This window comes from Sciurus carolinensis, chromosome 12 (assembly GCF_902686445.1).
Source record: "Sciurus carolinensis chromosome 12, mSciCar1.2, whole genome shotgun sequence".
NCBI lineage: Eukaryota > Metazoa > Chordata > Mammalia > Rodentia > Sciuridae > Sciurus > Sciurus carolinensis.
The window spans coordinates 80256195-80275435 of record NC_062224.1 but is presented as its reverse complement, the minus strand read 5'-3'; the positions used below and the strand labels follow the sequence as shown (position 1 = coordinate 80275435).

The following is a 19241-nucleotide window of genomic DNA, read 5'->3' as shown; positions in this document are numbered from 1 at the left end:
TTCCCTCCTCTCTGCCCCTCCCCGCAGCAAAGGTCCACACTTGCCTCTTGGCCTTAACCCCTTGTCATTTCTCCCTGTCCAACTTCCCCAGAAGATGCTGGGTATGGGGACTTTTGTTTTTGTTTGTGAGTGCAGTCAGCCTGGTCAAGATCATGGTGCTGGTTCCTTTCTCTCCTCTGGCTCTGTAGACGTAGAATTCTATTTGTCCAAGGGAGCTCAGACAAGGATAATAACCAGGTCAAATGTGGGGATTCAGAGTCAAGTAGCTGAGGGTTCAATCCTAGCTCTTCGTTTACTAGCAATGCAATTTTAAGAAAGTTATCACGCCTCAGAGCACCTCAGTTTCCTCATCTGTTATATGGGGCTAATGATAACATCTTCTACCTTATAAAGTTATGAGGTCTGAAGAAGATGACATGTGAGGTGGAGGTGGAGGTTAGCTTTCAGTGAATCTTAGCAATTATTTTTCTCATGACCAAGAAATGTAGGAAGATAACCAGATATGGTGGTACAGCCTATAATCACAGCAGCTCAGAAGGCTGAGGCAGGAGAATCATAAGTTCAAGGCCAGCCTAAGTAACTTAGTGAGATGCTGTCTCGAAGTAAAAAAAAAGAAAAAGAAAAAAAGAAAAGGGGCTGGGGATGTGGCTCAGTGTTTCAGTGCCTCTGGGGTTCAATAAGAAAATTAAAAAAAAAAAGAAAAGAAATCTAGGCATAAACCAGGCTAGCTGAGGTCTGGAGGAAAGTGGCTTAGATTTTAAGAGTGTCCCATGCAGGTGGAACCTCTGGGCATTGCTGTTGGTGGGGACTCCAGGCAGGTACAGACAGCAGGGCTTGAGGCTGTTGGCTGTCTATGTGACCTGTGCAGCCCTCCCCATTGTCTCTGCAGGATGTCACACTCTGGGGGTTTGTAAGAGGAGACAGGAGAGATTGACATCAGAGCTGCCAGGTGGGGAGGGGTGTGTCTAGGAAAGACACTTCAGGACGACCTCAGCCCCAACAGTATCTCCAGTTCCAGGATGACCTTGGTCTCCTGTCCCTAGCTGATGCTAACCATCTGTATTAGATGCTCCTGTGTCTGGGGTGGGGTTTCAGGAGCAGCCAGAGAGGACATGCCCTAATGTGTAGCCTACTCATCCTCTCCTTCCTTATCCTGTCACTTAGTGTTTTCCTGACTTCGGAGAGTGCTGGTGCCACCTGCATGTTTGCAAGTGTCCATCCCATCCTGGCTCCCAAAGACACCTGGACATTGCATCCAAGGCAGCAAAACGGTCACATTCTTTTCAAACTTGTGCCTGTGTGTGCATGTGAGTGCATGTGTGTGCATGTGCATGGGTGCTTATGTGTGCGTGTGTGAGTGCAGTCTTCAGAGCAGGCTAGGGTCCAGCTGATGAGCTCTGCAGGCCCAGCTGATAATCACAGCAGCTCAGAAGACTGAGGCAGGAGAATCATAAGTTCAAGGCCAGCCTAAGTAACAAGCACCAGCAGCACCAGCTCTCCTGCTTGGCGTGAATCCTTGCTGGCTCTGTCTTAGCTGATAGTACATTCAAAACCTAATTGTTATCTCAGCAGAGTAACTCCATTATTCATCCTGACACCATCCCCCGTTAGCTGTTTGTTGCAGTGATGTTATATTAATGAGGCCTGCAAATAAATGAACAGGAGATCAGAGTGCTGGCTTGTTTCTCAGGAAAGCTGACTGACTTTATTTTTTTGTTGAGAACTTTGCAGTGAGTGACTCTGGCCCTGGGCAAGTGGCTTTTGACTTTTCCTGCAGAGATCTGGTGCAGGCTTACGGATAAATACTTGTAAATGTCCCAGCTTCCCGAATAGTTTCATGAATGCATTTGCATCTGAGAGAATCCAGGAAAAAACAATCTCCTTTAAATTATTTGGGCAACATGGAGAGCAGGAGGCAGCAGGAGAGATGGATCATCTCGAACCATTATTGCATCAAAAATTATTTCTGCTTAGTTTTGGAGGGCAGCATACATTGTTTTCTACAATTGATTTTCTTTCCCAGATACATGTACCTAAGATAATGTTAGAGAATTTATATTCCCTAAGCATGGACTAGTGAGGTTGGGGAAATTATGGAAGTTGAAAAACTGATAAAGTAAAATTTACACAATGGTCAATGAAGAGGCAGTTGTAAAACCTTATACCCCTCCTGTTTGGCATCAGTGCATCCTTAGTGGATGACACGGCAGGTGGCTTCAGGGACACACACGGGAACATTCTTTCACATCTTAAGGGTGCTAAGTTCCTGGCCACTCCCTGAGGCCCCAACTTGGGGATTTGTCCCTGTCTCTGTCCCACTGTGCCTTTGCTCCACTTGATGCTCTGGCCTGCAGGTGGGCACTTTAGTCCTCTTCATGGGCACTCCTATCTCTCTGGGTGGAGATGTTCGAGAGCTCAGGCCCTAGGGCAGGGACTCCAGTCTTCAATTTAACCATTGTTGCATTGGTGGGCAAAGACCAAAACCAACAGCATCAAGTCTGGAGGCTTCACACAACACCTGGGGTAGGCATTAAAGAAATGCCAATGCCCAACAGGCAAAACATGACTGCCTTAAGCTCAAATGCATCCCCAGATTCCCTCGTTGTTTTCCTTCACTCATAGGGGTAAGTATGGATTTAATTATGCTTAGGAAGTAAGGCAAAATTTACTTTAAGTTCCAATACGAAGGTGGTCGATGTCCCCAGTTTATCTGGCATCTCTTGGTATCTGCCTAGAGGATTCTGATACTGGACATAGGTATTTTTGGTATACTTGTGTTAGGGTCAGATGGGGGATACAGGTCACCCCTATGACCAAAGGAGGTGGCATGGTGTGTGTGTGTGCGGGGGGTCTGCTTTCTGCTGTCAGAAGTCCCTGGTTTTTATCCCACTTCTGTCACTAACCTGATGTGTGACTTTGGGCAAATTATTTACTTCCTCAAGCACTGTTTTCCCCACTCTTAAGATAATTATAGTCATCTTGTTGGATTCTTTTTTTTTTTTTTTTGAGTTAGTAAGCAAACAGTACTGAGCCTGGCACTTGGTAGAACCTTGTTAAATAAATGCTATTATCATTTCTTTCAGCACTGGAGATTGAACCCAGGAGCACTCTACATTAAGCTATATCCCCAGGCCTTTTTAAAATTTCTTTTCTTTTTTTTTTTTTCCTTTTGAGACAGGGTCTCATTAAACGGCCAAGACTGGCCTTGAACTTGAAATCCTGCCTCAACCTCCCAAATTGCTGGGATTACAGGCATGTGCCACTGTATTGACTTGAAAAACTGTTTATATTAAGAGTTATAGAATTAGGAATTGGTTAGCCTGTTCATGTCCCTGGTCTGAGGTGGTATCCTCATTAGCTGTAGAGACCCATGTCCCTACTGCAATCCTCTTTCTGTACAGGAGACATCTGCCAAGGGTGTAGATTAGAAGTTTCTGTCTTAGGCTCTTTGGAGAAAGCAGAGTGGCCTACAGAGCAGGAAGCTTCCAGCCTCTTCCAGGTGACCAGTGTTCAAGGATGGGCTGGGGCTACATTGGGAGAGGTTGCATCCCCCTGCTACCCAACCCAGGACTTCCTCATTCCCATGACAAGCTCCAACCCCAATTCCAGTCTGATTGGTTTTGGTCTTTGCTGACCATTGCAATGATGCCTAAAAGAAGGCTGGAGTCCCTGGCCTGGGGTCTGACCTCTCAAGCATCCCCACCTTTGGGAGAGTCCAGTGGAGAGAACCTGGGTGGTGCCCACCTGCCAGCACATGCATGGCATATAGTAGTCATTAATCCAATATTCATTTATGATGAATTAATTTCTTTGGAACTGTGGTGTCTCCTCTCCTTTTTTTCAGAATTCTTACTCTTATGGATTGAATTCTGTCCTTCTCTCCAATTCATATGTTGAGCCCCAACTCCCAGGATTCAAAATGTGGCCTTATTTGGAGACAGAGGTTTTATAGAGGTAATCTTGTTAAACCAAGATCATTAGAGTAGGCCTTAATCCAATCTGATTGGTGTCCTTATTCTAAAAAATGTTTTAGGAGATAGATGCATGTCCACGGAGAATGTCATCTGAACATTGAGATAGAAGTCAGGGTGATGCTCCCATAAGCCAAAGAAGGCCAAAGATTGCCAACAAAGCACTAGAAGCCAGGAGAGGCCTGGGACAGATTCTCTTCCCGAGCCCTCAGAGAGAACCAGTCCTGTCCACTCCTTGATCTTGGACTTCTAGATTCTAGATATCTGAGAAAATAGATTTCTGTGGTTTAAGTCAACTCGTTTGTGATGCTTTGTTATGACCATCCAAGGAAACCAGTACTCAGTAGAGACCAGAGTGGAGACCTATATCAAATTAGCTCTGAAGCCCTTCACCTTCCCTAAGTTTGTTTGCATCAGAACATATTTAATCTCCTTTTCCTTTCTGCTGGATCCTGCCCATTCCTGGTTTCTTGGGAAATGATTTCTCTGGGTCCTCCTTTCCAATGGGCAGGTCATAATATTCTCCTCTTTGAGGTCCCAGCAAGTCCTGAGGCCCAGGTTGGGGAGCACAGAAATATCGTGGGCCAGGCATCTCATGGGCTTTCCAGTCCTCTGCACATCTCCTGTTCCTGGGAGTGAACAGGTGACACATGCACAGATGCCCGGATGACAGCTGGAAATGGGAGCAGCCTGGGATGCCTCCCACAGGGGACAGCATCATTATCACACCATGAGCCGGCTGAGAAGGAGCAGACGGTGAGTCCTGAGGGGGTCCTAACCTGAGCTTTATGCAAACTGGGAAATTCAATAGGCTGTACAACTTGTCCTACATGACGCTGCCATAAAGGATGGGTCTCTAGGGGTGGGCTTGGTTGCCATGGAGACGGTAGGGTAAGGAGGGGTTAAGGAAGAACACAGCTGTTCATCTAACTGTGCGTGAGCCCACTCCTTTTCCTGAAGTAGAGCTTCTTTGAGGTCATCTCATTTATTTCTCTGCTGTCAGACAGGATGGCAGCCATTTCAGCTCCCATTTATTGCCAGGATTGGAAATTCCGCCACCCCTAACAGCCGTCACAAGCCACCATGGAATCCTTCTCTTTTTACCCCTCTGAGCAGATCTTTGTAGCGAGTGGCTTCTGTTTACTGCACAGAAAGTACTTGCACTGAGGAGGGTACCCATTCTGCAGATAGGGACTAGTGACAAGGAGTTATGCATAAAATTGTATGAACCTCATAGAATCTGGGCATTGGCAGGTTTTAAAAAAAGATCTATGCCAGTGTGAGGGGATTAGCCAAGAAAGCTGAAGAAAAGAAAATGTGCTGATTCCTCTTCAAGGTTACTTTTAACAAATGATTATTTTTGCCAAAAATGCCATAGAAATCAGACCTTGTCTTTCCTGGGTGTATTCTATCAGGGGGATTAGCCAAGAAAGCTGAAGAAAAGAAAATGTGCTGATTCCTCTTCAAGGTTACTTTTAACAAATGATTATTTTTGCCAAAAATGCCATAGAAATCAGACCTTGTCTTTCCTGGGTGTATTCTATCAGGGGGCATATGAAGTTGATTTTCTGCATTACGGGTGATGGGAACTTTGATCTCTTGCTCACCATGGAGTCTACCTGATTTTTTTGCCCTGAGGTTACTTTTGTTGTCGTTGTAATTAATAAGCATCTTATGGGAGGATAGGGAGGATAACTTAAGACCGTGCAAATACCCTGTTTCTCTTCTGACTTTCATCCATTAATTTTGGATTGCCCATTCTTGCCTGAAACAATTAATTACTGTGAACTTTGCAGATGATAATTTTTTGTGGGGGGATACCAGGGATTGAACCCAGGATTGCTTAACTACTGAGCCATCCCCAGTTCTTTTTATTTTTTATTTTGAGACAGGGTCTTCCTAAGTTGCTTAGGGCCCTCCCTAAGCTGAGGCTGGCTTTGAACTTGCCATCCTCCTGCCTCAGCCTCCCTAGCGGCTGGGATCATAGGTACACACCACCGCACCCTGATGCAAATGATGATTTTTTAAATTTCCATATTCTTTCCATATTCATTAGTTGAGCTTAAACAAGGGCTCCCCCCTTCACCATTTGTTTATCAAATGTCAGTAAAGACCATGGATTCTTATTTTATTCTGTTGGAGAAGACCATGATTATCATTTTTTCCTTGCTCAGATTGCTCCAAATTTGACCACTGGGATCCCCCCTTCAAGTTGACTTTGAGACCCTTTTAATATGTACCCCACTTTTTCTTTTTTAGTACTTCTTGCCAAGAAAAAAATAACCTGAATTTAATCATGAGGAAGCATCAGTCATATCCAAATCAAAGGACACTCTACAAAATGATGGACCTGTACTCTTCATGCCCTTCAATGGCATGAAGGACAAAGAAAGACTTCATATCAAATGACTAAGGAGACATGACAATGGGATGTCACACAGGCTCCTGGATTAGATCCCAGCTTAAATTCTGGACGAGAAAAAAGATATTACTGGAACAATTGGCAAAATGTTAATAAAGCATGTATATGAAATGGTCTTATTGAACCAATGTTAATTTTCTGATTTTGATAATTGTACTATGGTTATGTAAGATGTTAACTTTGAAAAATCTGGATGAAGGGAATACGAAACTTCTTTGTACTATTTTTGTACCTTTTTATAAATTTAAAATTATTTCAAAAATGGAAAGTTAAAGAAACAAAATGACTTTTACAGGGAGAGGAGAGTCAGGTGGGGGTAGGAGATACAAAATGAAGGAAAATATGACAGATAATAGTGAATAAATTGTTCTGGGCCTGAATTCTTCCTAGCACAAGTCCTGTCCAGAGTGATGGCCCCTGAGTGGCTTGGAACACAGCATGGATATGTCTCTTCCCAGCATGGATATGTCTCTTCCCAGAGATGCTCTTTCATTTCTCAAGCCTCAACACAAAAATCACCAACAGGAGTCTTGGGGCCTCCAACTCCTGCTGATATGTTCACTGGGAAAAATCAATTACAGCCTAATTACCTCAGGGGGTTAATTAGCTTCCTGTAACTTGGGTGTCCTCTGTGAACGGAGCAGCCTGTCAGTCCTCGGTCAGTGAGCAGGGGTGGCTGAGGGAAGGCCCCTCCAGGGAGCAGCCTGTCTTGGGGCTGGGAAGGGGCCTCAGTCAGTCTGGGAGGGGAGCAGTCAGACAACCAGCCTGGGGCAGTCACCAGGGCTGGCAGAAGTGGGTGGTGCCGATGGACTTGAGTCCCCACTAATTTAAGCTCCTCTATACCACAGGTGCTGACGGGGCCGAGCTGACAACTGCAGTAGAAAGAAGAATTACAGAACGAACCAAGTTCTCAGGCCAGCAGCTGCTGGAAATCACTGGAATCAGGGAGAAGGCACGGAGCCCTGAGCAGCTCAGGAAACTGTCTGTCTGAGGGCAGAGACCAGGCATCACCAGCAGCCCCCTGTGAACACACTTCCAGAGGTATAAAGACACAGGGGAAAGTCAGCAGTCACAATCGCTGGCCACATCTGAGCGTAAAATGGGATCAAAGCAGCCCACTCTTGGAGGGGCAGGGTCTCCATCACGTAACCCCTTCCTACGCAGACGGACAAAGCCCAAGATGCGGTGGGTATCTCCCTCAATACACCACCGCCATGTGGATGGGTTGCATCTGTCGGGTCTACACCACCTAGGAAAGGCTTGGATATTAGGGAAGTAAAAATCCTTCTCATTTTATTGTTTTTTTTTTTTTTTTTTTTTTTTTTTTTTTGCGAGTGTGGGGAGTACTTTGTTGAGAATTTGTAAAGGATTTCTAATTAAATCTGAGTTCAAATACTGGCCATGCCATTTTATCCACTCAACTTCTTCATCTGCACCATGGAGGTGAGAATGCTTACCTTCTGTGGTTGTTGTAAGGATTAAATATAATAGTGCCAAGCACTCTTGTTCCCTGTTCAAATCATCTCTATATTAACATCATCTATTTAAAACCATCCTTGTGTTTTTTTTTTTTTAATTGATAAGAATCTTTAAAATGATCACAGGGGTGCTCAAGAAGGCTTCCAATATTCTGTCATAGGTGAGAACCAGAGCAGCGCTCTTTGGACAACGGGCAGGACGAGGCTGGAAAAGTCCAGTGCATCAGCTCAGGGAAGACGGAGTCAAGGTGCAGCCCCTCCCTTGCTTTCTTGAAGCTGCAGACCCCAGTGGTACCTGCCCAGGTCTTTGTTCCTAGTCACCATAGGAATGTGCAATTAGTTTCAAAGCACAAGTGACAGTTGTTGAATAGGGAGGCGTGAAGAGTGATGGGCACACAATGCAACTGAAGTTAAGCACGACTCTTCCTCTCCCAGGCCATTCAGAACCTGAGCAGCTGCGTTTTCATTCCCACCATCTATTCATCTTCCTTTGCAATTTGCTATTTTGGAAACATCATTTTCCCCCCACCCCCGTATAATTAATTACCTATTTCTTCCCATTAAAATCACAAACAAATGGGGACAGACACTAAACTCTGGGAAATGGCATGGTGGCTAATGTAGTGCTTTCCTTTATTTCTTCAGTTTCCAACTTTGCAACTCTGAGTTAATTGGAGCTCCTGAAATCATGTTTCTGCTGAGAAGAGCTAAACCTGCTTTTTGAACCGTTCACCCACCATGGAACCTGTTTCTTGACCCTACCTGGCAGGGCCACTGAGCTGGCTCTGCACTGCTTGTGGTGTGTAGGTGCACACAGGCACGCCTATACATGCGTGCACAGGCATGAGGACACACTCCATACTGTTCTCATTTATGCCTGGATATGGATCATCCAGACACCCATGAGAGGCTGCCTATGCCGCCATATTAAATGAACTCTACTCTCTCTCTTTTTTTTTCCCCCTCCGGTCTTGCTGGGGATTGAACCCAGGGCCTTGTGCATGCGAGGCAAGCACTCTACCAACTGAGCTATATTCCCCAGCCCAAATGAACTCTGAGAATTTGTCCCAAAAGGCTCAGTTTGTACCTCTTTCCCACAGCCCTGGTTATCCCCTCCTGGTCTGGGAACTTATGGACTCACCTCAGTGATTTGGGGGTTGGAGCACTTGACATTGTGGCTGGACCAGTCGAGCCAGGGACTGGCGGGGCTGGTACAGTGCTGGTGGAGGGTGCATCTGCGCTCACCGCTGCACCAGCCACACTCGAACTTGCGGTCGGCCTTGAGGCAGAGCCCACAGCTCTCCCGCTGGGCTGCACATTTATAGAGGTGCACTGCAAAGAGAGGGGGGGCGACAAGATGGGGTCACAGAGGCCGCTCACCATGTACTCTCTTCTTGCAGGCATGACACTGTCCCTAACTATGGATAATACTCCATCACCATTGCCAGAATAACTGATGGGAAATTAATAATAAATTGAACCTCTTAGTAGTCATTTAAAGGCATTACTGAAAATAATATTATTTCAGAGAGTCTGGTTCAAGATTGAATCAGATCAGGGCTTTAATCGTGGCTTCATGACTTTTGAGCAATATGACAAAGTATTTAACCTCCCTGAACCTCATTTATCTATCTCTAACACAGAGATAATCATTGTTTTTTGGGAGATCTGAATGAAATGTTGTATAGTAAGTGCTTAGTGCGGTGCCTGTGACATATCTGATGTTCTATACGTGCTTATTATCTTTTCTTTGAACTCAAACTGTATTCTTTTGCTGCTGTCTCTCCTACTCACAGATGGCCCTTATTTCCAGAGGCAAGGGCTCATCTCCTCATTGCAGGTTAAAATGAAGCTCAGAGTGATGTAAAGACTCTCATAGCTTACTACGCTTAGTGCCCCAAACAGGAATCCTGAGGTTTCAGCTGGCTGTGCTGCTAGTTGGATGTCCAGAGAAGAGAGGAATCTTGTCTTGCACACAGGAAGTTATGTGATCTGGGAGAGGAGTCAGCTTGAACTTAAAGAAAGGTCAGTGGGGAGGCATTACTGCTAAGGCAAGTGGGTGACAGAGTCCTGTTGTCAGCCCCTGTGGATGGAGAGCATGTCCCAGAGATGACAAACTGGCTCCTTAACAGGTCACATGCACAATCTACAAGCCTGTTGTCTTTGCGTTTGTCTCCTACTGACCAGTCAGTTAGTGAAAATGTGCTGTATGAGTCTGGGGCTTAGTTCCTTTCCTGCTAGGGTTTTGAACTCAGAGTCCCAAAAGAATTCTTCAAAACTGGAATAAAGCTGACCCTCTGTATTCACCAGTTCTGTATCTGTGGATTCAACCAACCGTGGATTGAAAATATTTTTAAAAATGCATCTGTACTGAACACATACAGACTTTTATTTCTTGTTGCTATTCCTTAAGCATGAGGCTTATCACATTAGAAATAAGTAGACATCGCTGAAAGCAATAGGAACGTGTGCAGGCTATGTATAAACACTGCTATTTTATATAAGGGACTTGAGAGTCCTCAGAGTTTGGTCTCAGCAGAGAGTCCTGAAACCAATCCAAAGTGGAGATTGAAAGATGACGGTACTCAGTCATTTTTCAACTCTTCTGGTCAAGCAGACATTAGCTTTCAGGATTGGACTCTATGCCTCTGCTGGAGGTCAGATATATGCCCTGGGGGAGAGGTACTTTTTATTCTTTCATAGGTCCTCCTCCCGTTCCTCTGCTCTGTCCAGCATCCTTTGGTCCCAGCCACAAGGACTATATCTAAATATTCTTATGCCTATGGCTTCTTACGGTAGAGGGCAGGAAATGGGAATCTTAAAATAAACAGGTACACACTGGACATTTATAAATATGGACCACATGGTCTCCAGCCATGAACTCACTGGATCCTCATGATGACCCTGTGCCACGGACATCCTTTTCTCTATTGCACACATAAGGACACCGGGGTGTCCAGAGGAGCAGTAATTAGTCTGAGTTCACACTGCTGCAAGTTCAAGTGCCAGCAGTTGAACCATGGCTTGTTGGATTCTAGAGCCTCAGTCCTTAGGCACTGTGGCCTTATCCCCGCAACACAATGTACAGCCGCCCTAACTCCCAGGCTCTGGGTGGGCAGAAATGGGGACATGAGACTGTGCTGCCCATGTACACGAGTAGCTTCACAGACATCCAGAGGGTGTGAAGCACCAGTCTGAATATGGCTATTTTTCTCCAGGTTCCAGGTGCAAAGGTAACCTCTGGGATTTAAGCACAGATCCTTGGCAAAGAAAGTGACTCCTACCTCTTAGTGGTGAGAAACATTGGGCCTGGGAATGAGGAAAAATAGTATAAAAGAAAATCTCCCAGTATCAAGTTTCTCTCTCCCTAGTGGCATTTATTTTAATGGCAGCAAAGAGCCCCATAGATGCTGAAATACTTATAGGTCAGTCCGTACTGTGAACTCAGGCTCCTTCCCAGTACCCAGGGGGTGACTCTCAGGTGAAAACAGAGCCTGTGACAACTTTAGTTGAACTGAAGTAAGATATGTGGCTCATGGTGGGAGTAGAACTGGGACATATTCTGGGAGAAAGGGGTTCGAATCCCTTTATGAGTGAGCATTAGGTCTTCACCATGATGTGGGTAGCTTAAATGTGAGCTCTGAAATTAGACTGGCTTGGTCCAGATCCTGGCTTCTGCTATCCAACTTGGTTCATTTCTTAACCTGTTTGGGTCTCAATTTCCTTATCTATAAAATGGAAATAAAAATAGTACATGCTGGGGGCTGGGGAGATAGCTCAGTTGGTAGAGTGCTTGCCTGTCAAGCACAACGCCGTGGGTTCAATCCCCAGCACAGCCAAAAAAAAAAAAAAAGTACATGCTGGGCTGGGGTTGTGGCTCAGTGGTAGAGCACTTGCTTAGTATGTGCGAGCCTCTGAGTTCGATCCTCAGCACCACATATAAATAAATAAAAATAAAATAAAGGTCCATCGACAACTAAAAATAATATTTAGAAAAATAGTACATGCCTTTTGGAGCTGTGATAATTAAGGAAAATAATGACAAACAAATCACTTAAGGATGCTTTTGCCAGTGAACACTCAGCAAACTGGAAAGAATTATACCATCCTTGGGAACGCAGTAGAATTTGGTATTGGTTGCATTAAGGATGGGCTATTCCTGGCCCACTGAAAGAGTTTAACATACGTTTATAGGGTGGTAAATTAAGGTGGCCCTTGTAGTGTACCCCCTCCTGCTCCAGTCCAGTCCCCTTCCTGAGCTTCTTTGCTCCAGATGTGAGCCTGAGTCAGCATGCTGGTCCCTCCCACCTGCCTCAGGACGAAACAGGAGTGAAGCCTTAAAAACCTTCTTTGTTCGGTGACCGTGACCAGGGCCAAGGACAGAGGAATGAGAGCCGAGTGGAAACAATATCTCCATTTCCAGGGAAACTGGCGGGACGTTCCTGCCTGCTGTTCTCCTAGGTCAGGTTCCACAGACACTTCAAAGCCACCGGGAGCCAAAGAATAGCGTGGATGAGTTGGCAGCCGCCCGACGAATGCTCTGGTTGTAATAAAACAGGGCTCCCAACAGGACTCCTTTGATGGCTCCAAATGTTGCTTTAGGATCCTCTGAAGAGTTCCGCTGACAGAGGGAGTGTATTATTCAAGGCACAGCAGCCTGCTGGCTCTGATTCCTCCAGCCCCAGTCTTTCCTTGGGTCGTGAAAAGATCAAACCTCTACCCGGAAGTAGCTGCTTACCTTTCAAGTCCTGAGGGTTGTCAATGATGAAATTGCCATTCCACACCACGGCGAAGTCCACGGCCAGGTTGCTGATGTCCATCCCATCATACTGGTACTGCAGGGAGGGGTAGAGGCACATGGCTCATGAGACTGTCTGCATGAGGAGCCAGAGGCACAGAGCTAACCTCATCCTGCTCAAAGGAGCCCTTTACCTGACTCCCAATCATTAATGCCTCCAGGATCCCACTCAAAGCTCCCAGCTGGGCATTTAGTGCCTTGCATCAGCGGATCCAACCTGACTCTCCAAGCTTCTTCTCTACTGCTTTTCTGCAGAGAACTTGAATCCACCTGTCTCCAAACATCCCTGCCCAGCCCCCTCTCTGTGTCATGGTTGAGTTTATATCTCATAAGAAGTGCCATCCCTTCCTCAGAATTTCCATCCTTTAAACTCACCCTCATCATTCTCCCAGTCCAGCTCTGGTCCACCTTCCCTGGGCATCCTCTCCAATATGCCAGCCCTCCCCAACCTCCTGGTCCCTTGGATTGCAGCTCTCTTCCAGGAGCTGCTGTGCATCTTGAGTCTAATCTCTCTAAAGAGTCTGTGTGTGTTTTAGGAGGTAAATTCAATCTCCCTCCACTACCTCTGGAGAGCCTGGAACAGGGCCTGTGGTGACAGTTGTGGACCTGCCCTGGTCCTCTTTTCTACACCCGAGTCTTACACTGGTCCATGGTCCACTAGGGAGAACTGTCCATAACTTTCTGGGCAGAGATCTCCTCTGCCCCACCATGAAAGCTATCCCCCTATGGCTAAGAGTCCACTTTCTCTCCTACTAATCCCACAGAGGACTTTGAGACCCTTCAGACTCTTCAGAAACAGTGCCTCTGGGTGGCCCAGCTCCCACTGCCACCTCTCAAAGAAACCCTTTGGCATCTCCTCTTGGGCTGCCCAGTCCCAGCCACTTAGCTCTGGAGGGCATGTCCCCGTCAGCGCTCTTGCCCCCAGCCCTTCCCGCTGCTTTCCTCCTTTGTTGTGTTCCCTTTCTTTCTCATCCCACCTTCCCTTGTGCTTGGCCGCCTTCCACCGATTACAAATTCTATCAAGCGCCTGTGACCCCGGAATCTGACAGCTCCCTGATAAGAGGCCCAGATTCTCTTTATCTCTCCCAGGCGAATTAGCTTCCCTCAACACCTTTGTCACGTCCCCATCTCCGAGCTGACCCCCCACAGTCAGACACAGGGAGCTGGCAGATAAAAAGATCTTCTCTGGGCTAGAATTATAATTAAACACCTCGGTGCTTTCTGTCCGCCATTCGGGGCTGCTTTAACCCTTGCTGCTCTTGAAAGGCACCGTCTCCCCCTTCCTCTCCCCTTCCACCTCACTTCCACTCCCATCTTTTCTCTTCCCTCTGGGGTGATGCCCTCTGGTTTGTATGTGGGTGAGGTGAGGGGGACAGGATGTGGGGAGGAGCTGCTTCACACTGGCTGGAGTTTCTGCACAGGCAAAGGACACTCTTTAAACTTCAGAAAGGGCACTGAGACCTCAACTTCTGCCATTAGGGCAGTTTATCTCCTCTGACACCATTAACTTGCTCTGCCCTGCACGTTCTTCTGTCCCTGGGTTCATAGGGTCAGCCCATGATCCTGGATGGTTCTGGAAGCTGGGAGGGCCAGTCTGAGGCCTTGGCATGGGAGGGAGAGAACGTCCTGCTCCAGGCAGGGCCCCAGCCCTAGTGCTCTTACCGAACTGTTCTGACACTGGACACTGGAGCTGTTGAAGCGCAGGGCAGGGACGCGGTGAATGGCCCCCTGGATGTTGAGAACACACTCGTAGCCTCGCTGGCCGGACTGAGGCTGGGGCAAGTTTCGAGCCTTAAGGGTGATTGGTTTCACCTCCCCGACTGGAATCAGGATTTCCTCTGTGGGCACCAGCTGGGGACAGTCCTGAGAGAGCAAGAAAAGGGGCTCCATTTGTCCTCAGCTCACACTTTCCTACTTGCCTGAGCCAGGATAAGGTCAGGACCAGAATGCTGAAGCAAGAGACCAGACCCTCGTGAATCCAGGTGGGCTCCCCATGGAAGGACATTATCTCACTAAAGGGGCACGTGAGTTAGCAGGCAAAATGAGATCTCTCTGAACTCCTGGGCTTTGATATTGTCATCACCATCCCACAAACTGTCCTGGATCTGATGTGTATGTTACAATTCAGGAATTAATTTGCAAGTATCAGTATGGCAAGCTGTGGATTTTATCTGGATGAAAGAGCTTCTACGTGTCCCTGTCCCCAAGTCTGGCACCCCACCTCTGGTTTCATCTGGTTCCTCAGCTCCAGCTCCTCTGCCCCTCACACTGTCCAATACCCGGGGCATCCTGTTATCAGCAGCTTCAGCTTCCCGGCTCCAGCTGAGCCGGGCTTTCCAGGAGGTGGATCAGGCCCTCCCAGCAATGCTCTAAATACTTGCTCTGGCTTTTTATCTTATTTCATTACCAAGCCCGGCATGAATGCCATGTTGCTTCAGAAAACAAAACCCGGACAAGAAAGTCGTGGTAGGGAGGGGTTGTGGGAAGGACCATGAGAGAGAAGGTGAGAAAGAGATTGATTTTCTTCAGTTCTATGTCTGGATGCTGCTTCTTTCTCAGAGGTCAAATGTCATTGCCTAACAGCTCCGATATCTTTCTCCCTCTCCAGGAAAGAGCTGAGCCCTTTAGCCCCTGGCAGTGAGGATCTAGAAACCTTCTTCATGTGGAATCATTTCCTATCTCCAGGGTTCTTGCAGGAGACTCCACCTTCCTGTGAACATTTGTACCTGGGGAGAGCTTTTGAGAATTGTGGGAGCTCCCAATGCTATGAGCCCTGCAGAGGGTGCTACTGGCTGACCCAGAGTCAAGATTTCTAGACTTCCTGCAAGGTGTGGACAGTCTCCAGTGGTAAGAGAGATAAGAGATTGTCCCTTTCAAGATGGCAGAGGTGATCCCTGATATGAAGCCAGTATAACACAGGTAATGTTGAGCAGGCACAGCCTCACTGGTCAGCCTATTACTTACCGGGTGGACTTAGGCAATCACTTCTTTTCTCTGGGTCGCCATTGCATGCCGGCCTCTTAACCCTGCAGTCTTGCGTGTCATTGTCTGACCATACAACATGTAGGGATAGTTCTGATGTGCCATCTCCCTTACTGAATCTTCTCCTAGACTTTTTGAACATGCTTTTCTCCCTACCAAACACTGACTCTCACCTCCTGGCTTGCGAATTTCTTAAGGATTAGGTGGTGGGGTGTTCAAGCCCACATTCCCAGTCTTCATTTTGGTGCCTGAAGTGTAGTGGACACTGTTCATTTTTTGTGGGTGGGTAAACATAAAGAAGAAAATAAAGCACTGGATGGACAAAAAGATCTCGAAGTTTCTTTGTAGCTCCAACTTTGCATATTTGTTAGAGATGAGGGTAAAACTCTTCTTTCTGGATATTAAGAAACTTGAAGAGAAGTTTGATTCCTCAAAACGGGGGTTGGAAACTGTCATGGTTTCTGGAGACTTTGATTATCTAACTAGCAAGTCTGAATCTACTAAGGAATCTTGAGGAATTATGAAGAACTGGATCTGGGGGAAATTTCCCACGGAAATCTGCCTAGGAGGGCTTGGACGGACCTCCCGATGACTGGTGCCATCCCTTGCCTGTCAGCCAACCACACGTGAGGACTTCAGGCAGGCAGGGCCTCCATGAGGGACAGGATCATACGGCAGTGCCAGAACAGATGGGCCCGTTCAGGAGTCAGTCACTCAAGCTGCCAACTCATAAACTTGCTCTTTACTGCACTTTTACTTGCATTCCCTGCGGGCACTCTTGACAGAGTCTTTCATATATTTATAGCCAAGAAAAAAAAAATGAACACCGCTTTAGGGAAGCCTAGGCATCGCATGGAAAAGGAGATGCCATGTCCTGTTAGTGGCTAAAAATCAACATCGAATTTTATAAGTTAGACTCTTAATTTAGGATAGAAATAAAGCTCAGGTATAATGGTGTGAGCATGTGTGTGTGTGTGTGCGTGTGTGTGTGTGTGTGTGTGTGTGTGTGTGGAGAGAGAGAGAGAGAGAGAGAGAGAGAGAGAGAGAGAGAGAGAGAGAGAGAATGAGTAGATTTTCAGATTCTGAACCTGTTGGTGTACTGTAAAAGATGAACAGTTATTTCTCATCTCTAATGAGCTCAGAGAACAAATTCAAATTTCAGTAGCAGGGTCCTAGAGATGTGCTTTTGAAACTGTGATGTCTCCAGTTAGTAAACAATACTGTAGAATCCTTTTAACTCTGATATCACTCACACACACACACACACACACACGCACACACACACAACCCACAATGGGCCCTAGTATTCATGGATTCTGCCAATCAAGGATCAAAAATATTTGAAAGGAAATTACATCTGTACTAAACATATAGAGACCTTTTTCTTGTCATTATTCCCTAAACAATACAGTATAACCACTATTTTCACAGCACTTGCATTGAATTGGTTATTATAAATAACATAGAGATGATTTAAAGTATTTGAGAGGATGTTCATAGGTTACATTCAAATACCACGTAAAGGACCTAAGCATTTGGCAGATTTTTGTATTAACAAAGGTCCTGGAACCAATCCCCCATGGACGATTGTGTGTGTTACGTGTATAAGTGTGTGTGTGTGTTGTGTGTGTGTTATGCGTATATGTACACATGTATACCTTTGTGCCTGGGCTAAGTCCAGTCGGAGAAGCATGAGAAGAGTTTATGAGCACTATTCTCAGTCTTTTAAAAAGGTATTCTAGAATTTTAGAAACCTTCCCAGGATCTGCGGCTTTAGGCCTTTTGCAACTAGACTTAGGGATAATGATTAGGGTCTTCCCAAATGTCCAAAGTGACTCCAGGCTTGCCCCCATAGAAAAAGGAAGTCTTAGGCTTTGTTTATTTGACTCTTACTCTCAGGTCAGATGGAATAAGACACTTCCATTCATTCTCTAGGGCAAAGCAAAGAAGTGGGTGTTCCGTGTATATTCTCTCCATCTTGGACAACAGATGAGATTCAGACCTTCTGGGTCGTGTGATGATTCTGGGGAGACTTAGTGAACGGGCAGTGAGCCTTGGGTGGCCACAGCAGCACTGAGGCTGTAGGCAGGTGCCGGATAGCCTGCACCCTGGAGGGTTGCCAAGTTGTTGGAATTTCAATACATCTGGGGTTTGAGGAAGGTGATGGATATAATGAAGCCATTTCCAAACCATTTGCTTCTGTGTGTGTGTGTGTGTGTGGGTGTGTGTGTGTTTGTGTGTGTGTGTGTGTTTGCATCTCTCTCTCTCTGACACACACACACACACAGTTTTTTTTTTTTGTCTTAAGGACAAGAAAGCAAATAATTATAAATCCTTTTTCTGAAGAATGTTAAAATTGTTATTAACATTCTTAAAATACTGATTCTCCTGCCAATCCTCAGAATCTTCTGAATGACATCTTTTGGTCTACCTATTCCTCCTCTGTCCACAGGGCAGCTGGAGCCAGAGTCACCACCTCAACAGCCATCTTAGTTTAAATCAAGAGGAACAAATGTCCTGTTTGGGACTATCCCAGAGCTGGGGGTTGGGCTGGGGAAGAGGAGACACAACTGCTGGGAGGGCAGGAAGGCAAGGACCTGGCATAGAGCCCTATGAGTCTTGGGACCCCGTTGCCCACTCTGTTCGGTTGTGCTCTGCCAGGTTCCTGTGCTGGGGAACCGTTAGCCTTCCGAAACGACTTCTCCCATGTGGAAATGGCATTATCTTCACCCACTGGACTTCAAAGAGAGAGAGCAGCCGCATCCTGGGAAGCTAATCGGATTTATTTGGTTCTATCTTTCCCCTGGGACAGGGCGTAAAGGAGATATTTATGTATCTACATCTCACTAGGCCTGGTTTAGCCATGGAGGAAGATGAGCTTTCAAAGCTGAAAGCCATACATACTCCTGTGCACATCCGCTTGCTAACACTCTGTCATAGTCTGATCCGGCCCAGGGAGGCAGAGATTCAGGAGCCCCATCAGAGATTTGCTGTGTTCTGAGTGCTGGAAAAGTCTGGCTTGTTACCTTAAAAGGGCTCAAGGGATGGTTTGATTGAAATTCAGTTTCCTCATCTATAAAATGGTGCCAATAATACCTGACAATCCTAGATCTCATGAAAGGGGGTATGAAAGTATGGGGTAAGTGGTAGTGAGCTAGATGAACAATCATTGTTAATATTATTACTGCAAATTTTTTTGTGTGTGTGTGAATGCAGAATCAGAGGGCCTCTACTTCTTCAAGGCCCAGCTTAGAACATTGGCACCGAATCCTGATGTCTGCATTTATTTGGTGATCACAGGAAAATTATTTACTATCTAAGCTTCAGTTTATCTGCAATAGAATCTCCTTCATACAGTAGTCAAGATTAAATAAGATTTATATGTGTGTATTTATGTGTGTGTCTGTATCTATCTCTCCATCTATCTGTAGTGTTGCATATATAATAAGCACTCAATAGATGTTAACTTCTAATACTTTTATTTTTGAATTCTATTCTCTGCAGCACAGCCATTCTCCAGCATAAGTTTAAGCATGGAGTTGGCTCAGCAGTCCTCTGCAAAGATGTGGGCAGACCCACCTCATATGCTG

At 46.1% G+C, this 19241-nt stretch overlaps 1 protein-coding gene across 1 annotated transcript in view; it reads right to left on the bottom strand.

Moving 5' to 3' along the window:
* Positions 1-19241, bottom strand: part of Plxna2 (plexin A2) — a 210775-nt gene that overhangs the window by 46155 nt on the left and 145379 nt on the right. The window contains 3 exon segments of the mRNA XM_047520205.1: positions 9013-9203; positions 12610-12706; positions 14332-14532. Coding sequence (XP_047376161.1) covers positions 9013-9203; positions 12610-12706; positions 14332-14532 — 489 coding nt within the window.